Source organism: Anolis carolinensis, chromosome 4 (genome assembly GCF_035594765.1).
Source record: "Anolis carolinensis isolate JA03-04 chromosome 4, rAnoCar3.1.pri, whole genome shotgun sequence".
In the NCBI taxonomy this organism is placed as follows: Eukaryota; Metazoa; Chordata; class Lepidosauria; order Squamata; family Dactyloidae; genus Anolis; species Anolis carolinensis.
The window spans coordinates 32,258,774-32,286,711 of NC_085844.1; the positions used below are offsets into that span (position 1 = coordinate 32,258,774).

At 41.0% G+C, this 27,938-nt stretch overlaps 1 protein-coding gene across 6 annotated transcripts in view; it reads right to left on the reverse strand.

Annotated features, from left to right (window-relative positions):
* Positions 1 to 18,590: 18,590 nt before the first annotated feature.
* slc26a7 (solute carrier family 26 member 7) overlaps positions 18,591 to 27,938 on the reverse strand; it is a 146,055-nt gene continuing 136,707 nt past the window's right edge. For all 6 annotated transcript variants that reach the window (XM_062980195.1, XM_062980190.1, XM_062980193.1 and 3 more), the window contains 3 exons: positions 23,421 to 23,475; positions 23,207 to 23,310; positions 18,591 to 20,271 (listed from right to left, as the gene is read on the reverse strand). In XM_062980195.1, coding sequence (XP_062836265.1) covers positions 20,236 to 20,271; positions 23,207 to 23,310; positions 23,421 to 23,475 — 195 coding nt within the window. In that variant the 3' untranslated portion in view covers positions 18,591 to 20,235. The remainder of the gene's footprint in view (positions 20,272 to 23,206; positions 23,311 to 23,420; positions 23,476 to 27,938) is intronic.

The following is a 27,938-nucleotide window of genomic DNA, read 5'->3' on the forward strand; positions in this document are numbered from 1 at the left end:
TTCTAGGAACTATTAGGTTAGAGTGCTCTTATGCTATAGCTCTACATCAGGGGTCCCCAAACTTTTTAAACAGGGGGCCAGTTCACGATCCTTCGGATCGTTGGAGGGCCGGACTATAGCTGGCCACCGAGCAATAACAACAACAACAACAACAACAACAACAACTGCAATAAAGAGGGTTGGATGAGACCCCTTGGGCCATTGAGTCCAATCCCCTTCTGCCTTTGCGCACCGAAAGCACAAACAAAGCACCCCTGACAGATGGCCACCCAGCCTCAATGTTAATAATAAATAAATAAATAATAAAGAGGGTTGGAAGAGACCCCTTGGGCCATTGAGTCCAATCGCCTTCTAGCTTTGTGCACCGAAAGCACAAGCAAAGCACCCCAGCCTCAATGTTAATAACAATAATAATAATAATAATAATGTGATTTTGTGATAAGAAATCCAGCATATCTATCTTGTTTGCTGTGTCATACAATATAATAATAATAATAATAATAATAATAATAATAATAATAATAATAATAATAGTTGTAAGAGAAGAAGAGACCCCTTGGGTCATTTAGTCCAACCCCCTTCTGCCCTTGTTCCATGGGGGCCAGATAAATAGCTTTGATGGGCCGCATCCGGCCCCCGGGCCTTAGTTTGGGGACCCCTGCTCTACATGTTTGAGGTGGAATGTCATAACAGTTTCTAGGAACCTTCTAGGCATGCATTATTCAACTTGCAAAAGGATACATAAGATGTGTGTGTCTTCAGTTTTGTGTTAAGAAAGAATAAGAGATAAATGACAGAAAAGAGCAGCCACCATTTTAACTGGTGGGGAGACCATTAGTGCATTTCTAAGTAGTGGTGTATGCATTAGTTTGAATGTTAGTAATACCGAAGACAATGCATGACCTCATACAACAGAGAGCAAGAACAATCCCAATGAGAAATGCAGCACGTTCTCTTTCATGCCGTAGTCTGAGCTCTGCCTTAGAGTCACCTTTGTCTGGGGTACAGAACACAGCTGAAACTCAATGTTGAACAGATAGACTGTTGAGCGGATGAAAACATGGATGATGAAATCAATTTAGTAGGTTAAAAACTTGAAATCGAGATACCTGGCAGAAAGACAGAGGAGAAGTGAAAAGTACCCCTTGCACTGCCAAATGGGAACACAAAACAATGGCCACTGTTTATCTGGGATCTCTTGCGCTGAATGCTCTGCAGAGCCAATCAGTCAAGGGAGAGGACACTTGTGAGCTAATGAGCCCTGTCCCCTGGGATTGATTGACATCACGGATGATGCAAGTTGAACCAATGTAGGGAGCTGGCAAAAGAAGGACAAAAAGAAATCATTAGCTTTGGCTTTATTTGAAAGAAGAAAAGGTTGGATGCAGATGAATAAAACAACCACCACCAATGTTTGTTAACTGGGAAATGGTCAAACACTGGAAACAGAAAAATACTGCTTAGGTCACCAGTTTATCAAACTGTATTCCAAGTAATTATTGAATTCCTTACCAAGTTACAAAGACTTCCTCAGTCATGCAAAGGCATAATAAGCCTTCCTGAAAGAAAGTAGTCCTGGTATTATATTTATTATTTATATAATATGTATACATCCCACTCTTTTTCAGCCACGTTGCTGTGGCCAATTGGAATTGCACTGAATAGCCTCGCTGCTTCAAAGCCTGGCCGCTTTCTATATAGGGGCATCCTTCCTTGGTCAGGTTGAATGGGACGGAGTAGCCTCATGGCTTCAAAACCTGAGGGTTTTCTATCTAGGGGAAATCTTGGTTGGCCAGGTTGAACAGCACTGAATAGCCTTGCTGTTTGCAAGCCTGGCTGCTTTCTACCTTGTGGAATTCTTGTTTGGCCAAGTTGAATAGCAATGAATAGTCTCAGTGCAGCAAGTATGAATGCTGCAATTAGTTACATTGATTAGCATTTCATGACCTTGCAGCTTGACAGCCTGGCTGCTTCCTGCCTGTTTGGAGGTGTTAGCTGGCCCTGATTGTTTCCTGTCTGGAATTCCTCTGTCTTCTGGGTGTTGTTCTTTATTTACTGTCCTGATTTTAGAGATTATATTGTTCTGTATTATTATACCACAGTAATTATTACATATTATATTTATAATCTTATATTACCTGCTTAGAACAGGATTATATGAGGCCCCTTCTACACAACTGTATAAAATCCACATTGAACTGGATTATATGGCAGTGTGGACTCAAGGTAATCCAGTTCAAAGCAGATTATCCTGCCTTGGCATTCAGGGTTATATAGGTGTGTGGTAGGGCCTTGAGTCTACACTGCCATATAATCCAGTTCACATCAGATAATCTGTATTTTATTGGCAGTGTGGAAGAGGCCTGATTGAAGAGGCCCTGGGTGCCATTAAATGGCTGAGTGGGTTGCTAGGAGACCAAGTGGGAGGAGCTTAGCCTTCTAACTGGCAGCAATGGGAAATAAACAGTTCTTCCTCTTCCTCTAATTAGGACTTTATTTTTCTTGGGTATTTTTTATTGAAAGACAGATTTTGGATGACTATGCATTTTTGTGGCCAAATTTGATATCATTTGGTTCATTGGCTTTGTTGTTTATTCCAAAATAAAACAAACATACATTTTTATATATATAGATGAGAGCACTTCTGAATATTCCTCACATCCTATGGCCATGTTTTACTTCTTTTTCTTACTGTATTTATTTATCATGTCAGAAACAAATTGAGAATACAGTTATAATGTATTAAAAAAACCACAAACAAAATTAAAAACTTGACATTATGCTAAATTTCCTTTGACCAGAAGCTGGCCACTTGGAGTGCCTCTGGGTGTCGCTGTGAGAAGCATGTCGTGGACTCCACTTTGTAGCCCTATTTCTTAAGGTTAGCTCTGCATCTCATGGTGAATCTGCATCTCGTCTTACTGTTATATATCTTCAAATCAAATTATGATAATTTTATCTTGGAGTCATCTGGGAAAGCTTTATTCACAGGAGTATTGCAATTGTCCTCTTCTGGACTTATGAAAGTATGATTTGTTCAAAGTTGCCCATTAGGTTTCCATGTCTGGGATTCAGACTCTGGTCTCCTGCAATTCTAGTTGAGACTTCAAACCACTACACCATATTCTTTTATTATTATAGATTAAGGATTAAAACAGGCTACATTCCTCATTGAGCAGTGTCATCCCATATGCCAGATCTGACTCTACAGTTCGGCAGGAGTTTGCAGTATTGTAAGTTACGTATTTTGTTATGTTATGTTTTTACTGCCAAGGATGAGGATAAAATAAGTTGTCTGACTTTGAGTACCATATATCTTGACATGAGCAATGGCATTTGCTCATCCATCCAATATAGCAAATGGTCTTCAACTGTACCTTACTGGTGCCATTCCTAAAAGATGTAAAGTGACTAGCAGACAGTCATTGAGAACAGGCATTTGAAATCATTCAATCCTCAAAATGTTATTTTACTGCAACTACCAGATGCCTTTCCATTGTCAACAGGCAACTGTACAATGGTTTCTCAGTGACCATTGAGTTACACACGCTGACCACAGAGCAACAAATGTTGTACTACAATGCAGTTTCATATAGATGTTCCGTGATGTAATGTCACCAGCAGATAGTGAAGCATTGTTGAATATTAGACATAATATTACCTACCAAATGCTTACCCCTACACACACACATACTTGCCACAAAGTCTCAGTCAAATTGTGCCGTCCGCCGGACAATAAAAAACTATAAAACTGAAACGTGCTGTCCTTTATCCGGGCGAACTGCAAATCCCTATAAGCTGTCCTATAGATATTGAACGACTGAGTCTGGATAACTTCAAAAAAGGATGTTTATTCATACAAGGTTGTAAACCTGGCACAGATCTTAAAGTTGCAGAAAATGAAACAAATTTCTATAGGTTTTAGGTACAGAATTATCCCTGGTTCCAGAAAGCAAAGGTGATTATAAAACCACTATACCCTAATCACGCTGCCTATATTAGAAGGAGAAACTCTTTCCTTCCCTATCTTTACAGCAAAGATTAGTTCTAGAAGCGACAGAATAACCCTGCTCCTCTAACTAGATTTCTTATTCCAGATCAATATAATTCAATACTTATCTAATTTGGATAGGCTTAGATTGGCCTGGTTTTGAGGATGATTTGTCCCAGTTAGCCTTGCACAGCTCCAGCACGTTGGAAAACTATAGCCAGAATGAAGCTCCAAAATGGAGACTAGACCCTGGTAAAAAGGGCGGTCCTAAGATGTTGCACTCTTTGACCAATCACTGCAAAGAAAACTGCAGCCAGCTTTTGCAGATTCCAAGCCACTTTTCCTGGGCTTTGCAGCCAGAGGCTGAAACAAGATGCAAAGGAGGGAAAACAAACAAACGACCAATAGGTAAGGCAAACCATCGTCCTGGGGGACGGAACACTCCCCGCTAAATTCCCAGGATGTGGGAATTTACCAATCAAAAACATACAAACACCTTTGTATACACAACAATAAAACAGTATAAAACTTACACACTTTGGACAGGCAACACGAAATTGCTGGTTGGTCTGTCCAGGACAGACATTTTGTCCTTACTATGAGTCTTTACCTGAACTTTTCTAACCTTACCGTCAGGGCAAGGAAAGGTCTTTAGTATAATGCCCATAGGCCAGGCATAGCGGGGCAAGTCTTTGTCCTTTAGCAACACAAGGTTTCCCACCTTGAAATTGTCCTCTGGGGTTTGCCAGAGTCTTCTGGTTGGAAGCTGGCTTAAGTATTCGGCCTTCCACCTCTTCCAGAAGTGGTTGGCTAAGGTCTGCACATGCAAAATTGGTGCCACAGTCCGATCGAATTGACTTAATTGGCCCACTGAGGGCTATGAACCTTTTCAATGCGTTTATGAATGATGAAGTGTCCATTCCCTCTGCAACCTCTATATGGACAGCTCGTACTGACAAACAAGTAAACAAAACCGCACATCTTTTGTTATTTACAACACCACCCCTGGTTTTCCTAGTGACAACCTCCCAAGGACCAAACACATCGATTCCCACATGGGAAAAGGGTGGGTCTGTCAAAGTCCTATCCTGAGGTAGTTCTGCCATTAACTGACTTTGACAGTTACGTCTGAGTCGCCGACATTTGACACACTTAAAAATAACACTGCTGACCAAACTTTTAGCATTTACCACCCACAGGCCTTCATTTCTAAGGGTCGCCTCAGTCAGAGTTCTACCCTGATGATGGATCCTTTCATGGTGATGCCGAACGAGCAGCAATGCAGTGTGACTATTAGGGGGTATGATGATGGGGTTTTTTATGCACGCCTTGAGTTTAGCTTTGGCTAACCTTCCTCCAACTCTCAAAATACCCTCCTTGCCTAGAAATGGGTTTAACTCACGCAAGAAACTCCGACTGGGGGTGTCAAGCCCTTGTTCTAACCTGGCTATTTCTAGACTAAACTCATGCCTCTGAACTGACCTGAATATTACTCCCTTAGCCTTCAACATGTCCTGAACTTGCAAAGGCTGACTATCTTTGCAGACTAAGCGATGTATAAGCCTAGCAACTGCTCTAAGAAGACTGTGCCACTCCGAAAAACGTTCAAAACGGTGTGGTTCCAGGCAAGATCTTTGGCCCATCTTGATTTCTGTGGTTGATTTGCAGGCTTTCACCTCTGCACTTCGTGAGACTTGAGCATTCATAATGTCCGAAAACCTTTGCTTATCTTTCGAGAGCGCTGTGGCTTCGTCTCTCTCAGAGACTTTGAAGATGGAGGAATACTCTGGAGTTATTGCTTGGCAGTAGACCGAGATATGACTTAGGCAACTGCGCACAAGTGTAGGACGTCCACCTTTAAGCACCTGTGCTTGATTGGAGTCCAACGACGATGGTGGGTGCATCTTGTTTATGCACACTGGGCCTATGACTGTCCAGCCTAATGGCAATTGTTGTGCGATAGGTGCACCTGGAGGTCCTTTAACTTGGTCGTTCACACAGAACAAGCTCGGGCAGTCCAAGCCAAGCAAAAGGGCAATGTCCACATCTGGCCGAAAGGCTGGTATAGCATTCTTTAACCGTCGCAAATGTGGATGAGCCTCCACAACTTCTCTAGTTACAATTTGTTTTTTGTTCCGAGGGATGGAGGAACACTCAATCAGGTCTGGCAACTTGAACTGTCTCTTCTGGTCGCAAGAGGAGACAACAAAGCCAGATGCTATGCGACCCTGCAACTTCTTTTTTCCTGCACACGTAGTCATAGTGTAGTCGACCATCTTGGTTTTAAGGTCAAACATGCGGAAGAACTCTGGAGTAGCCAGGGAGGCGTCGCTCTGTGAATCCAGGGCCACATAGAGTCTCTTTCTAAGCCAAGGGCTCTTGGCTGGATATACATCCGCTAGGCAGATAGGATGACAAACTCTGTACTGGTGCGAGTCAGAACACAGCTCTGTACAGGCGACTGCTGAAACTTCCACCTGCATCTCTGGTGCGGCTGGCTTGTCGGTGTCTTCGACTGCTGACTTTTCTTTTGGTGAAGCGTTCTCTTTGGGGTGGGAGATGATATTGGAGTTGTGCATTGCGGTGCAATGCTTGAGGCTGTTGCATTTCTCACACTTGATGTTTTCTTTGCAGTTGGATGCAAAGTGTGGAGTTGCTCCACAGCATCTAAAGCAGATTCCCTGCTTTTGAACTAGCTGTTGCCTTTCTTTGTATGTCTTTCTACTAAACTCCCTGCAGTTGGCCAAGCTGTGAGGCTTTTGGTGAATAGGGCAAAGCAACTCTTTTACCTCCGACCTGGGTTCGTCAGTCTTGAGTTGAGTTTCGACTGCCTTTACGCTGACAGGTCTATTGGCCTCTCTAGGTGGTTTCTTGTCCACTTCAGGTGCCTTCTCTGGCTGGGTCCCTTGGTATAAGGTGGGGAGGCCCGTCTGTGGATCATTCCTTTCTCTGGCTGCCCTGGTGATGAACTGGACCAAATGAGAAAATGGAGGGTATGCCTGGGAGTGGGCCTCCTTGTAGTTGAAGACCTCCTGTCCCCAGCGTTCTTGCAAAGTGAAGGGCAGCTTGGTCAAGATCTGCCTCTGGGACAGGTGCTGATCGAGGCACTTCAAACCGGGCAGTTCTGGATTCTCCTTGGCCGACTCTAATTCCGCAAGGAGATCGCTGAGGTCCCACAAGAGTTTGAAGTCTTTGAGTTTTAAAGCTGGGAACCTTTGGAGCTTGTCCATAAGAGATGCTTCAATCTCTGTGCTGGCCCCATACCTCTGCTGCAACCTGGCCCAGGCCTTTTCCAGGGCTTTGTCGGGATCGGCTACGTGGGCTGCGTAGATCTTCTTAACTTGTGAGGATGAGGCTGGGCCCAACCATGCAGCCAGAAGAGTCAGTTCTTCCTCAGGCAATAACTTTAAGTCTCTGATTGCTCTCTGGAAGGTGGCCTTCCAGAGAAGAAATTCCTCAGGCTTGTCCGAAAACTTTTCGACACCCTTGTCCTTAAGATCTCTTCTGGGACTTCTGATGATGGAGACAAGCTGGGACTCCGGCGTCGAAGGGAACAATTGAGGAGTTTGCTGTTGTGGAGTGGACTCCCACCGTGTACCTTGCGTCAACCTTTGGCCTCTTGGAGGGATGACATCGACCACTGACGAATCGATGGTTCCCTGTGCAGCTGTCTGTAGGGGCCAACTAGCACTCGGCCTTGAGGCCCTGATTGACTGACCTAGGGTTTTAGCAGGAGGCACAGGTAGCTCGAGCAAGGGTGAGCTCCCCGCTATGACGCTCTGCTCTGCAGGAAACTCAAAAGTGACTTTGGGGCCCTGCTCTGGGTAAGGAGAGAAGTCTCCCTGTTCCTCATCCGAAAACTGGCTGTTCATGCTGCCAAGGTGCGCAAACACTTTGGCAGAAGGATCCTGTATTGGTAACTGGCTTACATTTTCTTCTGTGAGTGGCTCAATTAGGGCCTTGGCCAAAGTCTCAGCCCTTACCCTTTTGGCTGCGGCATCCATCTTTATTCTAAGCATCTCTATACGAGCCTGTTCTATTTGCATTTCGCTTTGTCTTTGGGCCTGTTCCATTTGCATTTCGCTTTGTCTTTGGGCCTGTTCCATTTGCATTTCGCTTTGTCTACGGGCCTGTTCCATTTGCATTTCGCTTTGTCTACGGGCCTGTTCTATTTGCAGTCGTTGCTCTTCTTCTTTAAAGGGAAGGGTGAGATCAGCTGCCTTAGCATCAGCCTCCGCCCCCGCTACTTTGCTCTTTAGCTCCAGACGTGCAGCCTCCTTAATGTGCAAGGCAGCTAGGGAAGAGATGGCACTCCCAGCAGCAGAAGACTTGCTAGAGTGGCTGTGTTTAGACGATGCACGCTCCCTTAGTTTAGATACCTGGCTAGAGCGGTTGGACTTAAGACTAAGTGCCACAGCAGGTGATTTCAAAAGATTGGTCTCATGGCTGCATAAGGAAGACTGATTTCCTTTTGGCTCAGACCTTAGATTAACAGGTGGAGAACTAAATTCCAAGGCATCTAGAATTGCCCTCACCTTATTTTCTTTCTCATTAGTGTCAGCTAAGACACTCACTATTTCTAACTCTGAATCCTTGGCGTTAATGCGCTCGAGGACCTGGACTATCTTAGACACCAAACCCCTCCAGAGACCGAAGGTCTCTTCAAGGTCTGTCTGTAATATGGATGGCACCCTTGTAATACCCAAGCTCTCAATTCTGTCCATCAATGTTACAATTCGCTCCCATGCCGAACCTAACCTCACATGGAGGAGCTCCTTTTCATCTATTAGATGGGCTAGCATCTTGGCTGAAGGGTGCTTTATCCTTTGGGGCCTTTCATTCCTACTTTCAGCCTCAGAAGGAGGTATACCATCTGTATCGTCTTGAAATTGCATAGACATTATGTATTCTTAATAGCAAGTAAATTTACAACAAAAGCAAATACAACATATAACACAATGCACAACACTTAACCATAGCAGTATATATCACTAAGTAACTATACTTTACAAAGATTGTGACCTTTGGCGCCAAACTTTGGTAGGCAAGCTGCAAAATGCCAACTGACAGCAACTTGCCACTTGATACCTCCCTTGCCCGAGTGACGTAAACTGCCAAAATGGCGACTTCGCCAAATTTTCAAGCACCTTGTGCTCCGCGGCTCGAGGCCTGCCGCCGAAGGAGCACCGAGGCTGGCTTTGGAAAGGAGGAGAGAAGAGATGCCTCCTCCCCGCTGTGAAGGGAGGTCACCACCGCAGGTCAATGAGGCAGGTCACCACCGCAGGACGATGAGGCAGGTCACCACCGCAGGACGATGAGGCAGGTCACCACCGCAGGACGATGAGGCAGGTCACCACCGCAGGACGATGAGGCAGGTCACCACCGCCAGGCGATGAGGCAGGTCACCACCGCAGGACGATGAGGCAGGTCACCACCGCAGGACGATGAGGCAGGTCGAAGCCGGCCGAGTGCTCCGGCCGAACTCGCAGCAGCGTTGCCAGGCCTGTCCAGGTTCTAGCCTGGTTCTGGTGGGCTTCACGCCTCAGAGCCAGCCAAAGAACTGTCGCTGGTGCTCCGCGGCTCGAGGTCTACCGCCGAGGGAGCCCTGGACGTTGCTGGGAACTGCACAGCCTGTGCAAACCCAGAAAGCCACTGGGCCACGTGCGCACACGCGAGCCAAATAGCAAGGAAATAGAGCCCCACTATTTGACTCCTTCAGGTCTGAGAGCGGGCTCCACTGCCTCAGACGCTGGTAGAGTCTTTAGGTATGCAGACTGAGCTCAGGCGGAAAAGCCGCAGCCTATACTAAAACTTCCTAAACTATAAAAAACTATAAAGCCGTGCAAGCTAGCTGAAGCGGAAAAACCGCTGATCTACCTCAAAACTGTGCCGTCCGCCGGACAATAAAAAACTATAAAACTGAAACGTGCTGTCCTTTATCCGGGCGAACTGCAAATCCCTATAAGCTGTCCTATAGATATTGAACGACTGAGTCTGGATAACTTCAAAAAAGGATGTTTATTCATACAAGGTTGTAAACCTGGCACAGATCTTAAAGTTGCAGAAAATGAAACAAATTTCTATAGGTTTTAGGTACAGAATTATCCCTGGTTCCAGAAAGCAAAGGTGATTATAAAACCACTATACCCTAATCACGCTGCCTATATTAGAAGGAGAAACTCTTTCCTTCCCTATCTTTACAGCAAAGATTAGTTCTAGAAGCGACAGAATAACCCTGCTCCTCTAACTAGATTTCTTATTCCAGATCAATATAATTCAATACTTATCTAATTTGGATAGGCTTAGATTGGCCTGGTTTTGAGGATGATTTGTCCCAGTTAGCCTTGCACAGCTCCAGCACGTTGGAAAACTATAGCCAGAATGAAGCTCCAAAATGGAGACTAGACCCTGGTAAAAAGGGCGGTCCTAAGATGTTGCACTCTTTGACCAATCACTGCAAAGAAAACTGCAGCCAGCTTTTGCAGATTCCAAGCCACTTTTCCTGGGCTTTGCAGCCAGAGGCTGAAACAAGATGCAAAGGAGGGAAAACAAACAAACGACCAATAGGTAAGGCAAACCATCGTCCTGGGGGACGGAACACAAATCTTTACAATTCCATAAAGAATCATTATCTCACAAATACCTACCAGAAGAGCCCTTGAAGCAGTGGTAAAAGAAGGATCTCAAGATATGCAGAAAAGATGCTGCTGCTAACATTTTCCCCCTTTTTTATTGAGACAAACAGTATAATTTGATGCTTTAGAGACTAATGGGAAATTCAGCCTATGGATCCTTGTGATGTGGCTGATCGATCTTGGGCAATAGCAGCATATGCTGCTTTCTGCCTCAGTTTCTGAAATGCCATGGGAAGCATCCCCAATTAGTAACCAGAGCCATTTGCACATCCGCTAAATTGCTAACTGGCATGCATAAAACATCAAGGCTCATCATGTAGACAGAAGACCTACAGAAATAAGCAGAATTCGGCACAGGTTGGGAGGGAGGCAAGCTGGAGGGATGGGGGGGGGGGAGGCAAAACATATCTTTTTATTAAATACGTGCACATACAAATGGACAAGAAGCCTTTTCTTTAAATACCAGAGCTGTGGTTGACATCTTTATCATTCTTGTTTCCTATATGCTCCGTGGAACTGGAAGCGACATTTGGCCTTTGTGGATCTGTGTCAGAACTTGTATGTCCTGAGGAGAAAAGGAGCTGTTTTGAGAAACTATAAAGCAGCAGTGAACAGACAAATGCTTGGAATGGCTGAGTTAAATTTTATGGAACAGATGTTATATCCCAGAGTTCCATAGCTGCCTCCGGCTTTTCTCTGGTGTCAGCCCTTTGGTAAATGGGTTTTCATAATGAATTTAGCTGCTAATTTGCACATAAAAATCTATGTTAAAGTAATGTTAGGGGACTGTCTTTTAAACCTACCAATACCACCAAGTTCAGGATGAATGGTTTCACCTGGCTCTCTAATGATTGGAAAGCCTGCCTGTGCAGTGGTTTGAACATTCGACTGAGTCTGAAAACTAGGGTTCAAATCTCTGCTCAGCCATGGAAATCCACTGGGTGACCTAAGGCAAGTCACACTCTTGGCCTCAGAGAAAGATAAAAGCAAACAAACCACTTTGAAGCAAATCTTGCTAGGAAAACCTTTTGATAGGTTCACCTTAGAGTTACCACAAATCAAAACTAATTTGAGGACACACAAGAATGACAGCAAAACATGTGTCTCCCATGGCAAATGTCATTTGGAAATATTGAGCTCTTTTCATCTAAGAAATGTAAAGAAGTATTTTTGGTGCACTTATAATGCAATTGCAAAGATACAGAATGGGGGATGCCTAACTTGATATCAGTACGTGTGAAAAAGATCTTGGAGCCCTCATGGACAAGAAGTTAAACATGAGCCTACAATGTGATACGGCTGCTTAAAAAGCCAATGGGATTCTGGCCTGCATAAATAGGGGTATAGTGTCTAGATCCAGGGAAGTCATGCTTCCCCTCTATTTTGCCTTGATCAGATCACACCTGGAATACTGTATCCAATTCTGAGCACCACACTTGAAGGGAGATGTTGACAAGGTGGAATGTGTCCAGAGGAGGGCGACTAAAATGATCAAGGTTCTGGAGAACAAGCCCTATGAGGAGTGGCCTAAACAGCTGGGAATGTTTAGCCTGCAGAAGAGAAGGCTGAGAGGAGACATGATAGCCATGTATAAATATGTGAGGGGAAGTCATAGGGAGGAGGGAGCAAGCCTGTTTTCTGCTGCCCTGGAGACTAGGGCGCAGAACAATGGCTTCCTAACTGTGATAGCTGTTCAGCAGTGGAACTCTCTGCCCCCTAGTGTGGTGGAAGCTCCTTCTTTGGAGGCTTTTAAACAAGGCTGGATGGCCATCTATTGGGGGTGCTTTGAATGCAATTTTCCTGCTTCTTGGCAGGGGGTTGGACTGGATGGCCCACTAGTTCTCTTCCAACTCTATGATTCTATGAAATGTAATTTACCCTTAGAAAGAATACTGCACCATTATGCCTTCGTTCTCATTTCCCTTTTGTACAATTTAGCAGACTTTTATACACAGTGCAAGTCCACACTGAGTTGTGATTTGAAGGAAAATGTTTATAAAATAATGTAGTCCTAATCGGAATAGGTTCATTCAGTCAATTAACAGCAAGTCAATACAGCAATAAATCCAATGGATTTAATGGCTCTTCAGGATTTAAGCCAGAGTCTGGTAAGTCAAGCCCTGCTGAATTGTAGAGTTTCATCACAGCTGAATTATAGTGCCCTTTCCAACACAATCTCTTGGAAGCTCATTGGCATCTCTGTCTGTATCAACTCTCTGCTCTTAAAGGGAGATGCATGATCTTTTTGTTGGTCCCAGAGAAACACTGTCTGCAGGAGCCTCTAATTCAGTGATTCTCAACCTGTGGGTCCCCAGATGTTTTGGCCTCCAACTCGCAGAAATCCTAACAGCTGGTAAACTGGCTGGGATTCCTGGGAGTTGAAGGCCAAAACACCTGGGGACCCACAGGTTGAGAACCACTGCTCTAATTCCTTTTACCAAGTCTTCTTATCCTGGTTCTTTGAGAAGCAGCATGAGGATGAGGAGGTGACAAGGCATGATGCCATAACAATGTGATTGTCTTGTACACCACTCTGGAATCATTCAATGAGTGAATGGGATGACATAGAACAAAAGAAATACTAATATAAACAAACTATGCATCTGAAAATGTTCTGGAAGTCCAATTTGATTTCTAAAGATTTGAAAGGGGAAAAGAAATTTTACTGTATGCCTCCCATATCCTTGGGACTGGTACTTGTGATTTCACACACCCACATCCAAAAAAATATGTCCTCTTCAGGGATTTTCTAAGTTCTCAATGCCATTTTATGGTATACTTCCACTGGAAATTATTAGAGTCACCATGGAGGAAATTGTGAATTCCTAAATATTTCTCTAGATCAACCAAGGTGACTATAGGGTAACATCCATGGCAGGTCATTTTCAATATGGTTCGCTATTATCTACAATTTTCTGTTTTCATGCTAAGTTCAGTAATAATATCCCCTGTGAATACAGGGATTGTACTGTGTTTGGAAACCAAGAACCCACATCTTAATGTAATCCCCTCTCATCTCAATTGGGCAGCAGCTGTGTGTTCTGTTGATGGAATTGGGTATAGTAGTTGTTCATTCTTGGTACAGATATTTAGGCTGAGGGTAACCATTGTGGAACTTTTTTATAGTTATGATATTGCTGCCTTTCCATCCATTTCTTGAACATTCCCCCTGAAAATATGACAGGCCAATCTAAAAAGAAAGTCTTGTTTCAGCTCTGCAGGCAAGATTCACCTGATGGATTTTGACAGACAAATCCACCTAATTGGGTTCTGCAAGTAGTAGAAGAAACCCAGTGTGATATTGTCACTAAAATGTTATGTATTCCGTTTGGACGGGGAGAAATATGGGCTATTTAGCACATGAGATTAAAAATTGTAACACAATATAATCCCAGAGAAAACATACCATGCTTCCTTCAAGAAGGAAATTATCTCACATTCCAATTTATTTCCATATAAATTTATTGTTACATACGCTGATAACAAACAGAAAAACAAACAAATGAAATGCATTGTTAAACATACAGAAAATGAGCAGATTGTCTGATCCTTGCTATAAAAAAATCCATCTGAAGGGATGAAAGCACCATTTATTATCCAGTTTGAAATGGCATTTATTTATGAAAAACATTTTAGTTTTGTATTTGAGAGAGAAAAGGGGGTGGGCAGTCCCAGGGAGTGTGTGCTTTTCCAAACAACTCATTAGTAAATTCTCCTGCTGGCAAATGTCAAACAATATTCACAAATGCTTTCTGGCACATTAAGGTTTTCATTAAACATGGAAGGTATATTACATGGAAGATTTATACCATCCTACTCAGTCCCAGTGTCCAATAAATTATAACAAGGTAGCTTAGCCCAGATTTTTGCAGCGCTTAATATAGGGATTTGGGAGAAAATAACCTTTAAAAAGAAAACCACAGGATGAACATTAGGAATATTTAATATGCATCACATTGATTTTAGCATGTCTTTCTATTTCATATTTATGCCCAATTTATCATGTTCAGTAACATTTATTCTTAACACAGGATTAAATCACATTAAGACACATGCAAATACACAGATATTTATGAATTGTGGATTTGTAACATTTTGGAGATTTTAGAACTCGGATAATAATTAAACCCTATTTTAGCTCTCTTCTTCACAATAGCCGTTTTTATTTTTACCCATGCCATGAATGTATATAGTATTTTCTTTCTGCTTGCCAAAACATGGATGTGCACACATTTGTCAAGGTGCCTTGTAGAACTTTCCTTTGATCAGATACTCCCCGATTCTTTCCTTCCTCTCCTTCAGAAGTTATCTTCCCCTTGGCTGCTCTCTAAACTTCTTTTGCCTCCCCAAGAATGGAAGAAAAAAATCTGTAGCTGACAGAGGGCGCATTTACACAGGCTCAATAACCGGCACTGAGTGAAAATTGAGTTAAAGTGATTTAGCCATGCACTAAGGAAAGTTGGAGCACACTCCAGAATTTGGCAAAACTCCAGAGCATCCCTACAGTTTGTGCACAATGTAATGTGGACAATACAGCCAAGTCCAGTGTTGACTGATCCCCTTCCCAGACAGGCCATCCCCACAATACTCTTTTCCCTGTCCTGATGAGAGGAGCGAAAGGGGGACAGATCAGGCCCATGTCCTCCTGGTCACAGTACTGTCTCTGATGATGTCCCCACAGGGTACTAGTGACTGCCAGAAACTCTCCTGGAATTCTGTGACCATTTACAGCCATGATACCAACAGACAGGAAGGCAATGGTTCAGCCAGGCCAAACTGGGACGTGTAGCCTCTGCCCCATTGCCTCTTTGGCTCAGGCACAGAGCTTTTGACTGAGCATTTCTGCTTCAGACTGGTCCCACAGTAATGGCCAGTGTAGCTGAGCCCAGAATTTAACAGCTGTCCTCATATTTTGCAAAAGTTATACAGATCTATGATGTACTCTTTTCAAACCTATTGTTTCCATGACCAAACGATTTAAGAAATGAACTTAGTGTTCTTCAGACATTTGTTGTAAACAATCAGCATAGACCAGCATAACATGAGGCTATTATTTAAATGTGATTGCTTGGAGCTCTCTGGACTCAGCACAAAATCCCTGCCTTATTTTGCAAATAAACAAATCACAACCACAATGAGCACTATCAGCAGAAAATGACACGACTGCACTGCGAAGAATGATCAAACCATGGCATTTATCCCTGTTCAGGCATTTAGTTAAACAAAAGAGAGGCACGTCAACCCCCTCCCCTCCACCTTCTAGGTTCTCAATTGTGTGAAGAGTGTCTTCATGTCATGGAAATCACTATTCAGACTTGTCATTCTCTATGTGTAAGGAAAGTGAAAAATTGGGGATGGAAGGTAATGGGATTAGTGCGCTTCCCTCTTTTTGTGCTGATTCAACAAGCTTATTAAACTCCTTATATTCTATAATATTTTGTGAACCATGTGGGTCTCATACAGACTTGCCACTCAATTTTATTTCATTCCTCCTTCCTTTTTTTTGAATCTTGGAATAAAACACTATTAGAAATACTCCAAATATCTACCTTATAGCTAATAGCTAGAAACAAACAATGTATGTGATGTTGCAGGCAAGTGTCTATTGTATCATAAGTCTGTTTTGAACACAAGAGCAGTGTTTACACATAACTGCAAACCAGAATTTCTGGATTCTTCTAACATACCGGTTGCATTCTGGTGGCATCTTGTTCATTCCTCTTTTGCCTCCTTTCTTGAACAAGAAGAATATCTGATATCCGAACCTCTTTGCCAACTGCATCCGAACAAGCCAGGATGCATATGTCACCATCAAAAGACTATGGTAATAACAATTATGACTTGAAATCATTTATACCGCTACTTTGTACTTCTTATGACAGTTTGAATACTATATAATAATGATACAAACCTGCATTAATTTATAGTTTTGTTGAATGCAAGTGCTGTCCATTTAAGCAAAGGATGAAGTATGCTATGCATTAATATTTAGATCTGAACTATATGATATCATGTACAACTGTGTCCCAAACCTGAAGTGTCAACGTGCACAACAGTTGAAATTTGTAGTAGAATGGAGTGCAAAATTTTGCACATTCTACATGTTCAATATATGTTCTGTCTACAGAGCACATTTTCTATTGATCACTACAATTTAATGAAGACACTTAGAAATATTCCTCCATATCCTATTACTGAAATAATTAAATCAATATGACTAATAGACATTATGCTATGCTTGCAATAAACTCTGTGATATATTTCTTGTTTTGCAAAAACTTCAAGAACCTTTGCTTCACCTCTAATTACAACAGTGGTGTGACTTATGTATATCTATTTAGAAACACTTTTAATAAAGTGGCATTTTGTGTATTGTCATACCAAACAGATGAAACAATGGAAGCCTCAGTTACAATTTACTCTGGATGGAAACACTCTGCTTAGAGTGCATGTGCAAAACATCATAAATCAAGAACTTTATGAAACAGTAGCAATTTCATTTTTGTTGGTGATTGTAGGGAAAAGAAATACACTTCTCCCTCCACGTTTGTTTTTTTGACTCTTACAAATTTGATTATTTGCAGATTCGGATATTCTTTCTAAACATCTGTATTCCCTCCAGTGTGACCCCATGGTCAATTACTCTAGGTCATGTTGGCAGACCTAGAGATTCATGCCCCAAACTCCAGCAAATGTGGAAGGCTAATTGAAATGTCAAAATCCTCCTTCAAATAAATCAAAAGATATTTTACTTCATGCCTCCACCCCAAAAATATGACTTTGATTTGCATTGATGAGAGGATCTTAAACTAAAAGCCAAGCATATATACCAGTTAAAACTTTGCTGTTGCACATATGTTGTGCCAATGTTATACTGAACATTAAATATGCAACAAGCAAAAATAGTTATTTTGCCTTCATTTCACTCCAGCTGTATATGCATGCTTACTCAACAGTAAAACCCAATGCAGTGTCTGAAGTTCATTATCAGGGGAGTGCGCAGACCCACAAGATTTGTTCTGAAACTCAATTTGATATTCCTTTCAGACTAATTTGCAAGCAGCCTAATATGGATTCATCGTTAGATGCAACCCATAGGAACCACAATCTACTGAAAATTAGTGATGAGAATCATTTCCCAAATCAACCATGGAAATGGGCTATAGTGCATGGGCGAAATAGTTTCCAGACGGTAGGAAACACTTCTGTTGATTCAGTTTAACTTGGAATTCCAGCTTCCAATTATATCATAGAAGGTGTAATAGAGTCAGATACCTCCCCATTCTTTTCAATGAGTCTCCAAAGACCTTCTCCTCGTGCCTATTTTCTTCCCATAGTGCCCTTTTCTCTCCCATCCATCTAGCGTCACAGGTACCATTATGATGTGCTAGGAACAGCAAATTTCCAAGGACTCTTTTGCTTTGCATATTGAAAAGGATGAGGGGATCTTCTTCCTGGGCTTATGATCAGTGCAAAGTAAGGCTATATTTTGAAACAATAATGCATTTTGTTTATGTTACAGTCTTAGAGATAGGACATTGTTGTTACTCACTGCAGTGACGGAAAAAGTAACATATTACTTGTTGTACTATGTATTACTGTTCATTTTTTCCATTACTTGTAGAAGAATTAAAACACACTGAGACTGATGAGGAAATGGAATAAATTTGGAATATTTCCATTGAAAGTAACGTCTAAAGAAACCAGAAACTATTTCACACTATACCAATGACTTAACTTTGGTCTTAATCTATCACTTTGGAAATATTGCCTTACTGACCCACCTGCCAAATTGCCAATAAAACACAAGATTTGGAATGAGATATGTTAGTGGCAAAGATGTAGTTGGAAAGAATTTTGATGTGGCTCCGATTTCTTTTATCAAGTCTGCAATCCAAGTCTGCGGATAACAACTGAAATTGGATTTCCGTATCAAGGAATACAAATTTTGGGTGTATCACTGATGAGTGTTGAATACTTTATTTGAGGCTAATATCCTTCTTTAATTTTTAGATTGAAACTAACTATTTTTGATACAAAAATGTTTCAAGATATTAATGTCATAATACTCTGCAGCCATGAAATTCAAATTAGTTTTCCTGTTATTACTGCCTTTTCTTCTTGGCTGATCATTTAGACAGAATGTGTCCAATAAGATTAAGCTAAACAACAACATCACTGAGATCATGTGAGACCAATTTAAACAAAACTAAACAAACATTTTTGAGAGGAAAGCTATTTTTCAGCACTGGCCAAAATGCTGCAGAAAACATTGTGGAATTTGGTTTCAAATCACTATCTTCAGAAAATATCTGGCTACATGTGGATGAAATCTGGACATTAAAAGAATGAAAGCATCTTTTTAAAAAAAAATTAAACTAAGTACGGTTTGTTGTTTCATCTGAACCAGAAATGGCAGTTTGTTTTAACAATGTATTAGCTAAAGACACCAGGATCAGAAACCAGAAGTCAATTTGGACTACTTCAAAAAACTATCTTAAAATAACAATGGTGAATCCTACTTATGGTTTCTGGAACAGAAGAATGGAAGGAGGGTTGTGTGATTCAAAGATTGTGGCTTAGCCATGCAAACTGTTTGGCCATGTGGGTCCCTGTATGTGTAAATGGTATTTGAAAATTCAGATCAGGTATTGCATGCTAAAATATGCAACGTCCCACATGCAGCTGCATTCCTATGTGAATCCAGTTATTTTCATCTTAGAGGTATTATAAAATAAGTCTTGGCAGCATGACAACAACAGTATGCTAGAACCATTGTATTGGACTTTAAAGAACTTTATGGATTTATTTCCCACCCAGGATAGAACAAAGCTGAGAATGGTTGAAATAAATGCTACTGATTTAGAACAATAGAACAGAGCTTATAAGAGATGTTCCTTCAGAGTCCACACAGTCTTTGGCTGTAGTCAAAAAGTAAGTTGTCCAACTTCTCCAACAGATGAGCCATCATATGACTTTGGTCATTTTAGTGGAGACAGCTTTCTAAATTAATTAAAAATTTACAATGCAGTGCAATATAGAGGCAACACTAAAAAAACAACAACACTTGAGGTTGAAATGTGAAAGAGTCATGGAGTGATTGTTCTAATGTGTGTCCTGGGTATTTCAGAGGGAGAAATGATCTTGTATTACAGTTTCTGTTTGCATTTATTAAGGCACATATCTTGAACTGGATACCATCAATTCCACTACAAAATTCAATAATGTTGTATTCTCTAGTGCACAAAATGATACAATTAAATTACAATTAGGCCAGAGCTAAAACAATATACATTATGGTAATATCCTAAATTGCTTTCTAGTTTTTTTCTTTTAAAATCTAAATGCATACAAAAATATGAAACCATCAAAGAAGAAACAAGGTTATTATTTTTTTTTAAAAGGAAACCTGTCCTTGATGGGAACTCAGAAAGAATTCAGGAGCAATAAAAATAAACACTGTTGCTGTTGGTATACACTTGGCATATAAATTATCACCCTCAACTTTCCATGTTTAAACATCTGAAGAAATACTTTGGTATAGTTCCTTTGCAGATGAACAGTTCAACAGATTATACTATAATATATATATATAAACACAGGCTGGCATCAGACTTCAGTGTGTTCATTAAGCTTGCAGAAATTCTAAAATGGAAAAAACAAAGACATTGTACAGTATTTGAAAATATATTCTGTAATAGCATTCACACGGTAATAGCACACATTGTTTTTTGACTTCACTTTGAAAAAAGACCCATAAACAGCAGAGCACTTTGATCCATGTTTTGAATGCAAATCTACAGAAGACAGACACATATCCTGCTTTAATAAGAAGGTTGCTATCATGATAAAACATAGGAATGGTCCGCAAGCAAGTGAAGACTATTTTTTCTGCAAGCAGGCATTTGGAGAAGGATAAGAGGCACATTGCTGGGGAGGATGTGGGTGGGATTTGGGGGTGGGGAATTGTGTGTTTTAAAATGTATTTCAATTGTATTTATTGTATTTTAACTGTATGTTTAACACAGTACTGTTTAACGGGGTTTTTTTTAAAAAAAATATAATTGCTTTGTTTTAAATTGATTGAAGTGTGTTGCTGTTAGCCGCCTTGAGTCCCCTCGTGGAGAAAGGCAAGGTATAAATAAATAAACAAGAACAACAACCCAAAGACATTAAGGGACTGACCCACTTCCACTCATCCACACACAGCGCCTACCAGCATCCACCAGGAGAGGCTTTCTTGTAAAGCAACATGGGAAAGGATACTCGTGTCCAGTTTTGAATGCAAGTCATAAATAGCACAGGTGACCAAAACACAACAAACTGTGTTTGGGCTAAAGCATATTTCCAGCAATTCCATTTTTTTTGGGGGGGGGGGGGTTGTGAGGCTGCAAAAGTGCCAAGTGAGGCTGCACATGGCCATGGACCCCAGAGGGAAGCTATGGGAGGAGTAGGAGTAAAATTGCATTGTTGCATTGTTGGTCCCAATGGTGCTTGAATTGAGTTTCTGTGGGAAGGGTTTAATTCAGTATAACTTGCTTTTTGTTACTTCATACCCTACAAGTACCCTGGTTTGGTAGGAAGAGTCTTGATTAATCCTCTGTTGTCCAAGCTAAAGATACCCAGCTTACAGAGCTGGGTATGTTTAGCTTGAAGAAAAGAAGACTGAGAGGGGCTATGATAGACATGTTTAACTATTTGAAAGGATATCACATTGAGGAGGCGGCCAGCTTGTTTTCTGCCGCTCTGGAGATTCGGACACAGAGCAATGGATTCAAATTGCAGGAAAAGTGATTCCACCTAAACATTAGGAAGAACTTCCTGGTGGTAAGGACTGTTTGGCAATGGAATAGGCTGCCTTGGAGACCACTGGAATCTGCTTCTCTGGAGGTTTATCAGCAGAGGTCTGATGGCCAGCTGTTTGGGATGCTTTGAATGCTTGTTTCTGCATAGCTAGGGATTGGACTGGATGGCCCTTGGGGTTTCTTCCTACTCAATGATTCTATGAAAATATCTCAATTTCTCTTTCCTTTTTCAATCCCACCCCTCTCCCCTTGCCTCAAGGCATATATATATACCTTATGTATACATTGATCTCATGACTAAGTCAAGGGCAGATTTGGGAGCCAAAATTATGGATTTTCATATGAAATCATGGATAAGTGAAAGGTCATTCGCCAGAGAGGGGAAAACCAATGCCCTTTGCTGCTGGGCCATTTCTCTGCCCAGACATTCACAAAGGTCAAAAGAGGTGCCATGACAAAGAAAATAGGAGGGGTTAGTGCATCTTTTAAGTTCTCCTGGGATGGACTAAGCTCTTGCTTTTCACCATTTTCCTCAGGGAAGGAGATGGTTTCTTTTTTATCAGAGTTAGTACTCATTTTGATCTATAGATAAGCCAACCTTGTTTACCAAGTTGATTTTTTTCTAAACTTTTCTAATTTTTTCCTAAAATTTCTAAACTTTCTTATTAACAACTTTTGCCACTTTGACCTTATCTGATGTTGCCTGGCCCCACCTGTCCCAGTTTGTAATCTATAAAATGTTTGGTGGTATGTTACTTCCAAGCTTCAATTTGCACAAAGCAAATTGGAGCTTGGAAAACAGAAGCCAAGATGAAAGTGGGGTTCAACTCACTTTCCATCATGTGGTGGCCATAAAGACTGGGATAAAAAATGGGCAAAACTTGGCTTAGATCGTAAGAGTATAAAAAAATCTAAGAGAACATAAGTTTCAAATAGATATATCCCTGCATTTCCTTCACTAGTCAATCCAAGTAAACAAATATCATCAGTTTGGTTTACTTTGCTCAATCAGTTTAAAGCGATTTTGGTGGAAAAGGAAGAAGATTTTTCTTATGTAATTACCAGAAAGTGCCTGTTCATGGTATGGCAAGGAAGAAGAGAAACAGAAAGCAACAACTCATTGCACATTTAGCTTTAATCTGTCTTGGAGGGGACTCTGTCTTGGACCATGGCCAAATGTGCAGTCAAGCATGAAACAATGAAAAAGCAGAACTCCATACGCTGCCTGAACATTTGGTTTAATAACAGTTACAGCAAAGAGGCTTACAGGAGTTTACATTGTAAAGCAAGGTGATGCCTTAAGACACTAAGAATGTGGGAACAATGTTTATATAACAAAATTGGTTCCAACTGAAATAGGACTTTCTTAAAAGATCTGTGGAAGCCCGGAGTGGATTTACCATTAGACAGGTGTATGGAGTATTAAGACAGGAGTAGGTATAGACTGCCTTTTTTAGATGTTAGTGTGTAGAAGGATGAGGCAAGTCTCATTCTCTTTTCTTCTCAAATTATGCATATTACTTAAAATGTGTATATTAGAAGAATGTGAAAATACATTGCACTACAAAAATCTATGCATCAAGAAAAATACTACAAAGTGCCAACTTGAGAAAATTGCTTACCATGAAGTACAGAAATTCCCAGACTAAAAAACAAACAAACATGCACATACAAAGTCTCAACCTGGTGCCTAAGATGAAAAAATGCAAGTGAAATTTGGAGAGGTGCAGCAAAATTGAGACAGAGAGATTTTCACACCCCGAATTGAGACTCACCCTGTTGAACTGAATAGCACCGACGGCTGAAGAAACTGATTCAAAGAAGACAGCATTGTCTGATTCTAGTCTACTGTTGAGCTTCAGTGCCTTTATCAAGGAGGCTATAAAAAGACATGGGAACATGACATTTTACATGAAAATGGCAAATGATACTAACCATGGAAATGTGACTTTAAAAATGTATCCCTACTGGAAAACAATTAATATATACCTTTACAATTTGCCAGCAAAACATCAATATTTCTTTTTTTGGAATCTGTGTAGATCTAAAAGAAAAAATAGCTGATTAAAGAATACATATTATTCATATTTTTACAGATTTGTGTTAATTAACCTGCACAAATTGGCAAGACTCACTCTTTTTCAATGCCACTCCAAGAGATGTCATTCTTATTAGGCCTATGTACAGAGAATCTATTTAGTCCAGAGTCCAGTTTGTAAAGATGATCCTAAACAGATCCTGAATCTGAACTGAGATTCAGAAATATGGATTGTCAGCCCTATTGGGAAACCTTAATAGCTATCTTATTGAGGACTAACAGAGTATTAAACCAGCCAAATTGCAAACAGATAGAGTTGTTTGTGTCAGGCACTTACAACTTTTGGGGGAGGGAAGTTAAGATGTAAGTTGACTGCTCAACTCAAGTTGCTTTTACTTTTATAAAGACCTTGCAAAACTACAAATCCAATGACTCCATAGCATTGAGCCATGGCAGTTAAAGTGGTGTCAAACTTCATTACACAATGTAGATGTACCCAAGAGGTCAGCACCTTACTCCTAGTCTATGATTTTCCCCTCGTTTGTTTCCTAGAATGTTTTCTGCTTCTCTTTAAACAGCAAGGCTCTGCTGCTGATGCCCCACAACCTACCTTGTTCATTTGCCAGTAATCTTGGGACCCACTCATATGCTAAAGTGATTCCAAGTGACACTAATAGCCATTAATCTTGGGACCGTATCTCCTACCACAAGCCTACACGATCCCTTCGCTCATCAGGGGAAGCTCTCCTGTCCCCACTCCCGATATCCCAGACCTGCCTTGTGGGAACAAGGGAGAGGGCCTTTTCTGCTGTGGCCCCCCGATTGTGGAATTCTCTGCCCGCGGAGATTAGGCAAGCCCCCACACTAGCAGCCTTCAAGAAAGACTTGAAAACATGGCTCTTTCGCTGCGCTTTTGGAGAGTAACCATTTTATATTTCTTTTCCGTTGCTCCCCCTAATATCTATCCTCCAGAATACCCCACTCCCTTATGACCCTGTTCGCTGTGGTTTTTATTTTTATGTCTTTCTCACCCCGAGTTTTAACTTAATGTTCATGTGGTCTGCCCTTTTTTTTATTGTCTCCTTGTTTTATTTTGTAATGGATATTATTTACTGTATTGTTTATTGTATTGTGTTGTGCTGTTCTTTTATATGCTGTTTATATTGTATTGTTTTGGGCGTGGCCCCATGTAAGCCGCCCCGAGTCCCCATTGGGGAGATGGTGGCGGGGTATAAATAAAGTTTTTTTATTATTATTATTATTATTATTATTATTATTATTATTATTATTATTTTGTAGTAATTTCCAAATGATACTATCTTTTCTTCAATCTCATACAGTTCAAAGCTGAAAACCGGGACACATGTGGCCAAGCAATAACAGAGTATGGTCTAGGTGGCACAAAAATATTAATGGGGAAGGATACACATCCTAGGAGAGGCTGCAACAGTTTGCTTTTGCCTGATCCTACTGGGAACATCAATATTCCTCCCCTCTTCTTCCTACTATTTTCACTCACACTTCTGCATTAATTCTGAGTTTTGTATTTTGAACTCAACTTGCAGCAACTGAAGTAAGCAGTGAATGAAGGCGGGGGGAGAGAAGAGAGAAAATGGCACATTTAAAATCAGATTAAAAGGTGGAATGACAGAGGACTAACCAGGTTTGTACTTGTCAATTCAGGGCAGGTATGCCATCACATAAGCTTTCCCTATGATGTTGCTGTTACAGAGCCACCTCCTCCCTCCCTCTGACCTCCAAGCTGAAATAAAGCCTTTTTGACAGTGAAACACATGTTTTCACTAGTACCAACACTACTTTCTTATATGAATCTTTTGGGAAAGATAGTAAACCAATTTGTCTTCCTCAGTCCCTACAGACACAATATAGATTTGCGTTGCTGCTCCAGTGATGCCTTGCAATTAAGTTGAACTAATGATCAGATGTAGAAATAATAACAACTGTTTAAACTGTAAATCATATATACGTTAAACTAATTGAGAAATCTAATGGAAATCAAATCTAGTAATTTACTTGCTGAAGTCAGTGCATAATAAATCACAATGTTTTGCTTTCTTTAATAACATAAACATGTGATTTAAATAATAATATATGTGCCTTGCAAATTAAATAAATCTACTTATTGGCAAATTAAAATAGCAGAGAGGATACAGTTAGAGGAACCAGAAAGAGATCATACTAGAAAAAACACATCAGACACCTAATGACAACAAGGGTCAATTGAGGAGCAAGATACATAAAACATACACGTAAATTCACTACTCAAATTAACTAAAAAGGCAAACAAGGGAAAGAGCTAGGCTCTTGATGTAATAAGAGGAAGTTATATGAGAATGACTTTCGAGAAACAAAATTCAGAAGACAATCAGTAGATGCCCAAATGTACATCCCACTTCTTTCCAGTCTGCTAGTAACTGCTAAATCTAGCAAAGAAATGCAGATGTGCAAAACAAAATTATGTAATTTCTGTGATGTCACATAATCCCTCTCTATAAGAGAAAAAAGGAGGCAGTATAACTTCAGTAATCTCAGTTTCTCAAAATTATTGTGGCTGAAAAGTGCTGGAGGCTTGTCCAGAATGCATGCTAAATTTTTCAAGAAGAAACATCCAGACTGCTTCCTGCTTCTCTACATACTTTCATTACTCTGATGTATTTCATGCATGTCATCTCATGCCCCCCCACACTTATTATTGATATATAAGTGTATGGTTCAGTCCAAATAACTTCAGTCTGCTCCAGAATTGGCCAGACTGATTTGATCTAGAGTTGGAGCAAGTTGTTCTGAATTGATCCAATTAGTTTTAGAATTCCATATAAGTGGAATTTCACTGCTAGTGACCACCAGAGGGAGCTGTTCTATAATATAAATATCCTGCAAAGCCTATGATCATTTCACAGTATACAGCGATAAGGTTAAGATGTAATCATGTACAGATTAAGGCTCCTCTCATTCAGGCAATGAGAGGAACCTAATATCCTCTCTAGTATCTACTTCTTATAACTTATTATCTACTCTAGAATACTCTTTCCCTCAGTGGTTAGGAAGGCACCTCCCAAGGAAGCCACAAAAAGAATTGCTGTTTCCCATGCTGTTCCTCATGCTCTCTAGAACTAGTACAGTACAACCCCCTTATCCACAGTTTTACTCACCCATGCACTAAAAAATATTCTCTCCCCCCAGATATGTATGACTCTATGCTATGCTTCTAGCTCAAGTATACTTGCAATTCATGGTTCCCCAACTTTGGTTTGTTTTGGCCTTCAGTTCACAGAATTCCTGACCATTGGATAATCTGTCTGGGGATTCTAGGAGTTAAAGTCCAAAGATCTGGAGGATCAAAGTTTGGGAAAACTAGTCTAAATATAAGGTTCACTATTATCCATGGTTTCAAGAATCTCCTGTGCGTCTTGGAACACATTCCCCCATGCAAGCATCATACTGTTCTTAACTTTGAGGCTTTCAGCAGAAATGTTGAGCTTGCCCAATAATGGCAATGTAAAATATACAGAGAGTAACGCATAGACTTGATTTGTTTCTTGAGCATCTTCAAAGGTGTACTGCCATCCATAAAACCTTATTAACCCACTGTGGAAAGTGCCCTATTTTCCTTTGTTCTGTGAAGCTATCTTTCAAACGCTTAACCTGAGTGGCACTTAATTCTCCAGTTCCTACTTCACTTCAAGAGGCCCTTTGTTCAATGTAAGAACCTGAGTGATTGGGTTACAAGCTATATGGAGAGACAAAGGCAAATGCAGTAGGCTTTTCACTGCCCATCTTCACCAGCAACAAGAGGAGTCAGGCCGAGAGAAAGTGGCCATGGGAATGCAACAGAAGAGTGATGCTGTTTCTCCAAGCAACATCCAAATGTGGAGGCAGCTATGTTGATCCATGTCTATCTGCAAATTGTACAGGGTGTTTCAAAATGATGTGCTCTTCCAACAACATAAATAGCCTCTTTCCTCCAATTGTTGATATACTCTTTGGTACTGGTGGATCAACGCCAAAACGCAGTTGAAATGCACACTGCACGATAGTTACGGATTCTGTCTCATTAAACTGTGTAACAGAAGGCGCCTTAAACTGCAGAGTAACAATCTTGCAAATAACTACGGCTAGGGGCTATTTGTGCACTGGGGAGAGGCACAACTCTATGTTCCACCTTTTCAAGTGCTAAGCATTTCATGCATGGACGGTTTGTTGTTACAATGATATAGCAATTTCAAATCAGGTCCATCATTTAGAAACGCTACATATTGTGGATGGAAAAGCTGTAATCCCTCCTTGTCGGATTCAGTGAGGGTTCTGACTGAACTTGAAGAGGAGAAGGAAGCTGGAGGAGTTGGTTCAGGCAGACAATGCCATTGTTGCTGCTGCTCAATCACATAGTTGTTTCCGACTCTTTGTGAACTCATGAACCAGTCCACGCCAGAACTCCCTGTCGGCCA